This window comes from Lipotes vexillifer, unplaced genomic scaffold (genome assembly GCF_000442215.2).
Source record: "Lipotes vexillifer unplaced genomic scaffold, Lipotes_vexillifer_v1.1 scaffold71, whole genome shotgun sequence".
Lineage (NCBI taxonomy): Eukaryota > Metazoa > Chordata > Mammalia > Artiodactyla > Lipotidae > Lipotes > Lipotes vexillifer.
Genome location: NW_006793703.1, coordinates 8315942 through 8327403, shown reverse-complemented (window position 1 = coordinate 8327403; position 11462 = coordinate 8315942). Strand labels below are relative to the sequence as shown.

At 44.2% G+C, this 11462-nt stretch overlaps 1 protein-coding gene across 1 annotated transcript; it reads right to left on the bottom strand.

The window, feature by feature from the left end:
* Window positions 1-1573: 1573 nt before the first annotated feature.
* TAS2R60 (taste 2 receptor member 60) lies at window positions 1574-10775 on the bottom strand. The gene is made up of 5 exons (XM_007466665.1): window positions 10755-10775; window positions 10506-10703; window positions 5003-5031; window positions 4075-4214; window positions 1574-1590 (listed from the first exon to the last, which is right to left on the bottom strand). The coding sequence occupies exons 1-5, from the start codon at window positions 10773-10775 to the stop codon at window positions 1574-1576; spliced, it is 405 nt and encodes a 134-aa protein (XP_007466727.1).
* Between the last annotated feature and the right edge of the window lie 687 nt (window positions 10776-11462).

Here is an 11462-nt window from a genome sequence, read left to right as displayed (position 1 = left end):
TTCTGGCCCCATGCCTCACGCAAGATAAGCATTCACAAATGACTGTTAATACCATCATAAAGCATGATGAAATTAGACTATAGGCAAAAATTAATGATAATATTACTAGGTATGTTTTAACATCTTTATTGGAGTATAATTGCTTTACAATGGTGTGTTAGTTTCTGCTTTATAATTACTAGGTATTTTAAAAATACAACAAATCCTACTTCTCTTTTATATTTCCCTGTGTGTTCAAGTTCCAAGGGAACTTCTCCCTGTGGGGAGATCATGCAGATTCTGGTAGATGTTCCATCTCCTAGCCTAATAATATAGAGTGGAAGGAACAAAGAGTAGTTGACAGTTTGCTTAGGAAAGGTCCACTGGGTCAGTAACCAAGGGGAGAAATGGCACTTCCCTTATATTTCCAGAGGTAGGAGCTTCACAGTTGCTTAGCAACATGTAAATGCATAAGAAAGAAGGAAGGTAAAGGTATCACAATATCAGGCAAATTTTACTCTCATCCATTTATTATTCCTACATTGTGCATAACTCAAGAGAAACAGAATATATGTTTGACCTCCAAAAATAAGCTGGCCAGACAGTGAATGGCATACAGCTCAAATATAACCATAAAAATATAACTGGTAGTAGTGGGTAGCCCAGATTATATATATATACAGACAAAAGTACATGTGCTTACAGCTGGATTCCAGATGCAAGAGAACCATTCTGTTCAATGTAGCAAGTATTTATAAGTGCTTCAGGGGACACATGATAGAATATGAGGCAGCCCACACTTTCCAAAACTTTAAAATCTACTAAGGAGAATAAAATGAGTATACAGATCATACCACCACAAGGCAGAATTCGTGTCACAACTGAGCAACACCCCACTTGTATGTCCTCTGAAGTGAGAGATCAAAGCTTGAGGTGTGGGGGCATCCAGAAAAGCTTCCCTGAAGAGAAGCCATTTGAATTAACCTTTAAAATTAAACAGGAGGGCTTCCCTGGTGGTGCAGTGGTTGAGAGTCCGCCTGCTGATGCAGGGGACACGGGTTCGTGCCCCGGTCCGGGAAGATCCCACGTGCCGCGGAGCAGCTGGGCCCGTGAGCCGTGGCCGCTGAGCCTGCGCGTCCGGAGCCTGTGCTCCGCAACGGGAGAGGCCACAACAGTGAGAGGCCCGCGTACCACAAAAAAGAAAATTAAACAAGAAAAAAAATTAAATAGGATTTTGACGGGTAGATGTGGGATAAGAGAACACATTTCAGCACGTCATGGAGGAAGTTCCAGGCATGTCCAGAACAATGATAACCCAAATTTTGCTGCAAAATAGGGTTGGTTCTACTAGAATGGAAGCAGCGAAAGATAAAACTATTTCCACATTGTGGAGGTCCATGAATGCCAATTTAGGGACATGTGCTTTAATTGATAGGCACTGAACAGTGATAAGGGTGTGGGTGAAATTGTCAAGAGATCAATCTGGTAATGGTACTTTTGATTGGGGGTCGGGGGAGTGTGGGAGAGAAGGCACTGTAATGAAGCAAGTGGTGAAAAAGAAATATAAGCAGTCTAGGTGGGAGAAGAGGACAGTCTAACCTAAGGTAGGATCTACAGGAACAGGAAGAAAGGAACAGGTAATAGACATACTACAAGGGTACCAATTGAAGACAGGCTGCTGATTAGATAGAAGGGTTCAGTGGAGAGTGAGGAGTGAAAACTAACTCAGAGTTGGTAAGTCTGATTTATTAGATATCAATAATAGAAAAAAACAGATTCAACTGGGCAGTGGAGGGAAAGAAGGAAGAGGAAGAAAAAAAGGACAGCTGTTACAAACTTGCTAAGTTTGAAGTACTCATGGTACTATCAGACAGAAATGCTCAGCAAGCAGAAAAAAATATAGGCTTAGAGTTTTGAGGAAGGTCAAGGCTTTGGTGATTATTCACATGAAGGTCATAATTGAAACTACGTGAGTAGACGTAAACATGAAGGAAAAAAGAGAAGATTCATGCCAAGGAAGGAAGAGGGCTGGTGAAGGAAAACACCGAGTCAAGATGATGAACAGATAGTGAGGAAGACACGAAAGGAGCCACAGAGCAGGGAACGGAACTTAGTGCAGCATCTGAGAGGCCAAGAGAAGGACTTTTAGGAAGACATGTGGGTAAGCAATTACTGGTGATGTTTATTTTCCTGCTTTAAAATCTTCTACCAAAATCAGGTATTACTTTTTGTAAAATACTTTAATCCATTTTTTTAAGAAATCATTTTTTATCAAGAGAGGCAAATACTACAGAGACACATGAAAATGGGGGCTGAGGATAATACCACATTTAGGGATCAGGAACTCATGTACGTCCTTTAGAAACACATTTCAACAGAAAAGGCAGCAGGAGGTTGTAAGTGCCCATGGAGAGACTCTCAGCAAGTGACTAATTAGTAGGATGATAACCTGAGGGAGTGAAGGAGTGGAGGGGATTTTTTTTTGCGGGGGGAAGGTAAGAGGCACACTGTAGAAGGGAAGGACAGTAAAGAGGAAAAGGTTGAGGACTGGTGTAGAAGTGGGAATTCTTGACTCAGCAAGGGACAGAAAAGAGGCAGGAGAGCATGGGGCTAGGATAGCATGAATGTTAGCCCTGAAAAGCCAAAAGCAGGGACCTGTCTTCTAATACAGAGGGAAAGGGGAGGAAAAAGAGGAAATGAGGCTGAGAGATTTCAAAGCAAATACAGGGACATTGAGGGATCTCAGTTTGAATGATTCAAGAGGTCACTGAGCTTAAAGAAAGTTTGAGAAAATCTGTGAAAGGCAGAAAAGCAGTCTACATGCTTCACCAAACCAAGACGGGAGCCGCCTTCTTAAATCTTACGCATCAGAAACAGATGAACCTCTCCATGTCAAAAATTTTAGTAGGTCCCAATGGGAAAATAAAAGAAGTCACATCTGGGTTCATGGACCTTAACATTTATAGAAGAGACTAACTGACTGAGCTACTGTAGAGGACATAAACCGTATATAAATCATAAACCCCTAGAATTCAGGGGAATCTCAAAAGGTAATCTGTGAATATACAAATCCCAGGTAACACACACAGCTGCACACATGCACAAATCACACCATGCTCTGTAAAGGGAGTTCAGACACCAGGAACTCTTGCATGAAAGGAAAGAGAGCTTCACTGCACTAGATGGCTAGAAATCAGTTAAGGATGAAAAAGGAAATATGGTTTTACAGGATGAAGCCAAAGGAAAATTGAGTTTCCAAAAATCTTCTCCAGTCTGATTCAACAGATAAAAAGTGAATCGTGGGCTTCCCTGTGGTGCAGTGGTTAAGAATTCACCTGCCAGTGCAGGGCACACGGGCTCAAGCCCTGGTCCGGGAAGATCCCACAGGCCACGGAGCAACTAAGCCCATGCGCCACAACTACTGAGCCTGCGCTCTAGAGTCCGTGCTCCAAAACAAGAGAAACCACTGCAATGAGAAGCCCGCGCGATGCAATGTAGCCCCTGCTCTAGTAGCCCCTGCTCGCCGCAACTAGAGAAAGCCCGCGTGCAGCAACAAAGACCCAACACAGGCAAAAATAAATAAAAATAAAATAATTTTTAAAAAAAGTGAATCATGTGTCCAGATCCTTGCATCCAGTTTCCAGAGGGATAATTTTAAACACCGAGCTTAGTCACAGGGAAAATAAAAGTTTCCTGCTTCTTTGGCCACATCAAGTCCCACAGGAAACATTTACTATATCAGCTACACCCTTGCTGAGTAGAAATCAGTGACACTAGACCACTAGTTCAGTACATTCCATCTCACCTTGAAATCCTGAAATCATGAAATGCATCAAAGAGGGAAAGAACATTAAATGTGGCAAAGAGATTTAAAGAAGCAATGTCCCATTCTACCCAGGCCTTCTGCAGTAGAGTCTCTGAGGCTCTTCATCAAAGCAACTCAAGATGCCCCATGCCCTGAGGAGCAGCCCCTCTCTAGCACAGCTCTCAGTCTGTGGTTACTCAAGAAGAGAACAATGGGGTGGACTACTGTGCACAGATAAATCACAGCCTGCCACCACACCCAGTGCCTGAATTCCCGTGATGGAAACACACCTGGGGCACTGAGCACCAGTGACAGAAAATAGGAAACGAAGAGGACGACAAAGGAGATGAGAGCCAGGAGAGCCTTGATGTGTGCCTGGGTGCTGGGATCATGAGAGCCTGAGATGGACAGGGAGACCTTCTTGGTGTGTCTTCCCAGAGGTTAATGAGCAAAGCCATGCCAGCGATGAAGACAACAGTAGGGACTGTCCAGGTAACAATTTTCAAAGGGAAGAAGCAGAGTCTCTCATATGTTCTCACAGCATTCCCAGTGACATTCCAAGGTTGCAGAGCCCTCTTTAAATAGTTCTGATATATTCTCTGGTTGCCTATGAAAACTAGAATGGTGCTAAAGCTGGAGAACCCCACAGAGCTGAGCCGCATCCATGGAACCAATGCAGACACCATCTGCTTTAGCCAGAGGAAGACAGGGTGGGTGAAGGTTGCGATTTCCACACAGTAGAAGACACTGAGCCAGGTGGACAACCATAACGTGACAGCATTCAAGAAGTCCCGCTGAAAGGCTAGGAACTGGAATACAGGGTTGTATGGGAAGGCTACTGGATTCAGGAAAATATAAATGTTCTTATCACCACCCATCACAGATAAAAGCTAGAGGCTCCCAGGCTGACCAATAACTTATTGCAGGGTGACAAAGTTCTCTGCAGCAACCACTCCATGCCCAGTGCCACGGTGATTAAGCCATTACCCACCACTGCCACCAAGCACAAAAGGAATAAAATGATAGCAAAGATAAAGGCTATCTTATCAGCCAACTGAGGTCCTGGAACCATGTCCTCTCCACTCATCTCTCCTGCAGACAAGATGGGTCCCAAGACTTCAAAGTCTATTCCTGTAGGGTGTCTCTGGAAGGTCCTGTATGATGCTGGTCTCTCCAGCTTCCCTCCATACAGAGGATAAAGTAGAGGATGTGGGCTACCTGAGGAGGGTGAAGAGGTTTCTTCTTCTCTGAATAGATGCAAATATCATTAAGGCTCAGTTTCAAAAGTCCCCCTGCCTGCCCATGAATTTGCCTGTCCTTCCTCTGCCTACTGTCTGCCTATATCAACATTGCTGTGGATACTATATCAGGCCCTTGCATTTAGCATCCCTTACATGGGAGCTTAGACCTCTCTAAGCTGACACCTAAGATATGACCACACACCTACTGGCTGCTCTGTGAGGAAATCCAGTGAGCACACCTGCTACTAACAGTCAGAGCTCACATCCTTGGTTGGTTGGTATGTTCTGGGCATTGTTCTAAGTGATCTTCATTGTCTTCAGTTCTCACAATGACCCTATGAAGCAAGTGCCTTTAGAAAACCCCTTTGACAGGCAGAAAACTGAACAAAACCTCTACTGAGAGAGGTTAACTCAAATGCTATTACTTGTGGTGACTGTTATCATCAAATAGAACACAGCAGACAATTATACATAATCAAGCAAGTGAATTTTTTAACCGTATTTTATTAGTGACCTTTAAAGGGCATTTCATATAGTAAAGCCTACTATGATAGCTATAGCACTAATGGGCTATGGCAGGAAAAACTCTGGGCTAGGAACCAAGGCAAGTGTTAGTCCTAGTTCCACCATCACTGTGAGTTACTGGGTATGTCAGTAGGCCCCTCTGTGCCTCAGTTTCTCCATCTGTATGATGTGAAAAGTATCATCTGTTCTAATTCACAGGATAAGACTAGATTCTAGGACTAGAATCTCAGTTTTCAGAGTGAAAGAAGACATTAAATGGATTGACATATATACACTAGTATGTATAAAATAGATAACCAAAAAGAACCTGCTGTATAGCACATGGAAGTCCACTTCGCTGTACAGCAGAAACTAATACAACATTGTAAAACAACTATACCCCAATAAAAAAAATTTTTTTAAACATTAGAAACATCAAAAAAGACATTAAATCATTTTATAGATGAATAAACGAAGCCTCAAGTTATAGATTAAGACTCCCACCTAAAGTCACAGTTTGGAGAAAAGACCAAGACCCAAACTGATTCCAAGACCAGCAATCTGTGCACAGTTAGCAGCACAGCTTGTATCCCATCTTCTTCATCCGCAGCTGAAGTCAGAAGACCAGGCTTTGAGCTTTGTCACAGTCACTACCTATGGATCTCTGGACTAGTCGTTTAACCTCTCTGAACCCCACTTTCTTCATCTATAAAATATGGATCACAAATATATGTGAATATATATACACACACATATATGGGTGTATATGTGGAAACTAGCAATCTCTACACATGTATAAGAAATAAGTAAGGTGGTGATGACAAGCTTTATTATAATGCTATCCACCCTGTGGAGGGACAAGTAGTCCAAGGAAAATTCAGGAGAGCATCAGGGATGCAATAGAGGTCCAAGGCACCAAATACTGGATATCTGCTTTAATTAGAGGAAGGTGGAGTAAGCAAAGGCCACATTTTCAATAGGAATGAGGCTCAAAGAATAAAAAAAAAAAAAAAAAGCCATCAGGTGAGTGCTTACTTACTCAGGTACGTGTGAGCAGGTTAATGGGTCACAGAGAGTAAGGCAAGCAGAAAGGGTTCTGGGTCAGCTATGGCAATAGTGAAGGCTCAGGATCAAGTAACATGAGAGTGAGGGAGTATTTTATAGAACACTCATCTTCTGACCAGCACCATAGCTTACTATTTCCATGCATAGAATCCCACAAAGACAGAACAGAATCCAGAACTGTCAGCATCTCTTTCTAGTTCCCAGTTCACCTGAGACAAAGGTCCAGGTAGAACTGTCCTTCCAAGACAGAAGCCCTGCTGTAGTAGTGAACATGGTGATCTTGGGGAAAGGAGAGGTGAACTAAGGCGACTAATTCACTCTGCCTTTCTCAGAAGATGCAAATCTCCAGGGGATAAGTTCCCAGCTGCTCTCTACCCTGCCCTTGTTTCTCTGGCTGACATTTGGCTGTTTGCTCCTGGAACACGGAGCAATAAAGCAAACTTTGAGCTCGTAGCTCTGGCGTCCGGCCAGCCACAAAGTTCTCAATATGGAAAATTTATATCTTTTCCCATCTACTTCCTACATATTTGATGGCTCATATAATGGGAAAAATATGCTGTTAACCCTCAATTTGACCAACAACAATTAATAAGCATCTCCTGTATATCATAATGACCCTGTGAAAGGTGCTGGGGCTGTAACAATGAACTAGGTATCTGCCCTCAAAGTGCTTTCATGCACTAATCATAAACCACAAACATTTACTGGACATAGGCTATGTGCAGATTAAGTTAATCCAAAAGTGTGAACAATCATTTGTCTTTTAACATGGAATATGTTTTATGGTGATTCTTTTGTTGCTTGTGCTTTTTGTTTGTTACATTTTGCTTTCTCAGACTTTATTTGGTGGAAGCCAAGTCTGAGAATTTTGAAATTTTCACAGGTAGTCTTTGTACGTATGATCATGAGGGTGGTAGAGGTAGGAATCCTGAGTACATTGTCTGTGTGGGAAACACTTAGCTCAGTTCTCTCTCTCAGAGGATAAAAAAGGAGCACTCCCAGGCTGTGGTTCTAAATGTATGTGTCATCCTATTTCCATGCCAAGAATTCTGAGAAGAGTTCAGTAACGTCAGCAGCCCCTTCACTGTGGGACAGCAAAGGTGCTGTCCTGTATGCTGAAAGGACAGAGAGATGACACCAGTAAAGGAGACGGAAGTGTGGTCATGTCCAGGAAATAGATAAGTTTGACTACAGCAGAGTATTTCCATAAGGGAATGGTGGCATATCAGGCTGAAAAGGCAGGCTGGGGAGAGATCCCAGAAGGCTCTGAAAGTCAGGATGAGAGATTAGGCTGTGTCTTTGGTCAAGATGGGGCCACCAAATGTTTATGGGCTCTTATGAGCTAGAGCCTAGGAAACGGAGGTTGAGAACATCAACCCATTAAAAACTCCTGAGATAAGCCCACTAGTCCTGGCATAAATCAAAAGGCTGTGAAAATGTTGCAGAACATGAGAGTCACACCACCATTCCCCTCCCACCCAAGACATTGAGTAAAGTTCTGGAGCTCTGTCCAAGGTAAAGCCAGTCTTCCAGGTGACATCCCTGATGCTCCTGCCTTTGCTGCCTCCACCCATCCCTCTTGTGGCTTAAGCCCCAAAATTCAGTCCCCGCAATTTATTATTGCCCTCCCAGCTCACTCATATTGCTGCCAAAAAAAAAAGGAAAAAAGAAAAAATTTCTTTATGATAGTCCCAGCTTTCCACAGTTTCCTCTATCCAGCTTCACCCTCTCTCTACTCTTTGGGAAATCCCTTGTGCTCCTCTCCTACAATTTGGGAATCTCCTCTTTTAAAGCCCTAATCATCTTCTTCCAAGTGAAAACTCCTCACCCTGTTACCTCATCTCTGTTCCTCTTTCTTGCTCTTCTTGCCGTAGCTCAGCCTCCAGCTAGCATTACAACATAATGTTTTGGGGTCTCAGCTCCCAAGAAATGTTTTGGGGTCTCAGCTCCCAAGACTGTTGGACAACTTATCATAAATGCAGTTATTTACTTGAAAATCCTTTGTAAACTCTACTCTGTTCTGTTGTTTATTACTCCTACCTTGATTAGCTCAGACATATAAATCTGTTAACCATGTATGGTGTTTTTCCCAATCTCTTCTGGTCTCTTGGTCTCCACACTTTTTTATAGTAAACTCCATCAGGTAAAAAAAAAAATTATGAACATGAATTCCACCATATGCATGTTTATTTATTTTAATTATATGCTTGTAATACTCTACTAATACATTATGTACATCATAAAACACATATCAGAAATAGGGATTAAAAGGATGAGATAAAAATAAATGGAAATGGAAATGGAAATTGTCACGCTTTTCTTTCTACACCCAATGGATCATTTTGAACACACTCCGGGATGCAAACACCCTAATTTAGAGACTACCATCCTAGACATCGGCATCCAGGGTCCACCTCCTGGATGAGTGGACAGGAAGGGTAAGATTCTCAAAATTTTAAGCTACAGCAAATTTCCTTTGTTTTCCTTTTCTATCTTCTGTTGGCCAAAGCATTTCCACATCAGAAAATTCCTTTTAATTCAACATACACTGAACACACAAAACCATGGGCAGGTCCTATAGTGGCACAAAACTCATACATGCCCTCAGACATCAATTGTTCAAAAGAAAAAGCTCCATGGGTGGAACTGGTCTTAAGCAGGGCACAAAAGAAGGGAATGGCAAAAAACAGCAGAGAAAGGAAAGAAGGAAGTTCCAGATGGGCCAAAAGACCACAGCCTGCAGGGAAGAGCATGCAGGGAGACAGAGAGAAGCTTCCCTGGGCTGAAGTAGAGAGACTGAGCCCTGAGAGCACAGCAAGGTTGAGGAGGGCAATTGATGTGTGTGGGGTGATGTGGGATGGTGTGAGATGGTGTGGGGTGGTGTGGGATGGTGTGAGATGGTGTGGGGTGGTGTGGGATGGTGTGAGATGGTGTGGGGTGGTGTGGGATGGTGTGAGATGGTGTGGGGTGGTGTGGGATGGTGTGAGATGGTGTGGGGTGGTGTGGGATGGTGTGAGATGGTGTGGGGTGGTGTGGGATGGTGTGAGATGGTGTGGGGTGGTGTGGGATGGTGTGAGACAACGTATGTCACCATTCAAAAAAAACTTTAGGTTGACCACAGAACAACTGACAACCATTACAGGTCTCTGTAAAGGGAATACAGACCAAAATGATCCTTGGAGAATATATTATTAGGGCTGCTTACGTAGAGAGTGAAAGAGGCCTGTGAGGAAATGAGGCCACCATTCTAGTCCAAGGTGGTTTGGGACCCAGACGAGGGGCTAGGACCACTGGAAGGGAGGGTAGAAACAGAGAGGAGTGGAAAAAGAATTAATGGGGTGTAGAAAGAGTGGGGAAGAAAGAAGGAAATGAACAGAGAGGACAACACCCAAACCTTGTGCATTCTTGCCACCCATGGGCTTGTCCAGTGACAGCAGTTACTGACACTGATGAGACAAACTGCTCCTTGCCCAGGGCTCTCCAAGGCCTCTTCGTCAGGGCCTTTCTCAGCTTGGGGCTGCTGTGCACCGAGATGCTGGAGTGCAGACAGATGCCTGCACAGGTCACCACTTCCCAGGCCCAGCGCCAGTGATTCCAGAGGGTTAGGATGTTTATAACAACAATAATCAGGCACAGGTAATATGATGGTAGAAGATGAGCAAGAAGGCAAGTGACTTCAGGGTCACGGTGTGAGCCCGGGTGCTGGGATCACTCGGGGCCAGGTCTATGGTCCCTCATCTGCCCCAAGTGCCGGCGCAGCGAGAACACGAGAGGGTGGACACCAGGGACGGGAGAAATGGAATTGACCGCATAATAATTACATGAGGTAGAAAAAAGTACAAAGAGACAGTCTGTATTCTACCAGCCAGGGTGCTGTTTCCATGAGAACTCTGGGAAGCAACCATCTGCACACGAATTGTGTTCCCAGTGCCTAATGGGATGACTACCAGAGCAGATAAGATCAGGGAGCCCAGCAGCAGCCTGGGCACTGACCGAGAAATCCTCCACTTCAGCCCAAAGAAGATGGGGTGAGAGAAGAATGAGATCTTCACACAGTAGAATGTAGCAAGCCAAGCAGTAAGCCAGAAAGTAAGAGAGTTGATGAAGTCCTAGGGGATGCTGAAATACTGTATTTTGGGACCAAAACCAAAGAAGGCTACGAGGTTGTTCAGGAGGGCCATCCCATGCAGTCAGAACCGGGAGGCGGCCAGGGAGGCCACCGCAATCATGTCGCCTGCAAGCAGTGTCTGGCATTGTACCCACTCCCTGATCAACACAGTAACTATGAAGCCATTCTGCAGCATGGCAGCCAACAACTCCAGGAAAAAGATGACCATGAAGATCAACATGGGTGAGGAGGGCATCTTCTCCAGGGAGGCTCTGCTCAGACTCGGCTTCTCCTCTGGGGTGCTGGGGCACATCCACAGCCTCTCTGGACAAGCCACACTCTGTTGAGACTATAGATTCAGAGGCTCTCCTTGGATTCAGGCAAAAGCGTAGCAACCAGCAAACACCACCACCACCCCACCCCCCCCCCCACCCCTGCCGGTCCTCCAGGATTTGAAAAGAGGATCCCCGTGATTTCCCGGGGCATGCAAATCCCTCCCAGCTCAATGACACCCTGTCTCTGTTTGCCAAACCTGTATTTGCCTGTTCTTCATTAGGGCCAGATGTAGGAACATGGTAACAGAACAGAGGTTCCAAGGGTGACTGAAAATACTCATATTTTGCACTACATTTCTCACTATACTATTTCTTTTCTAACTTTTCCTTAAAAGTCAGAAAAAGTCCTTATCCCTGTTTGCCTCCCATGACCACAAACCTTCCCTGACCCTTCATGTCCCAAGTTAGTATTTTATTCCATATCT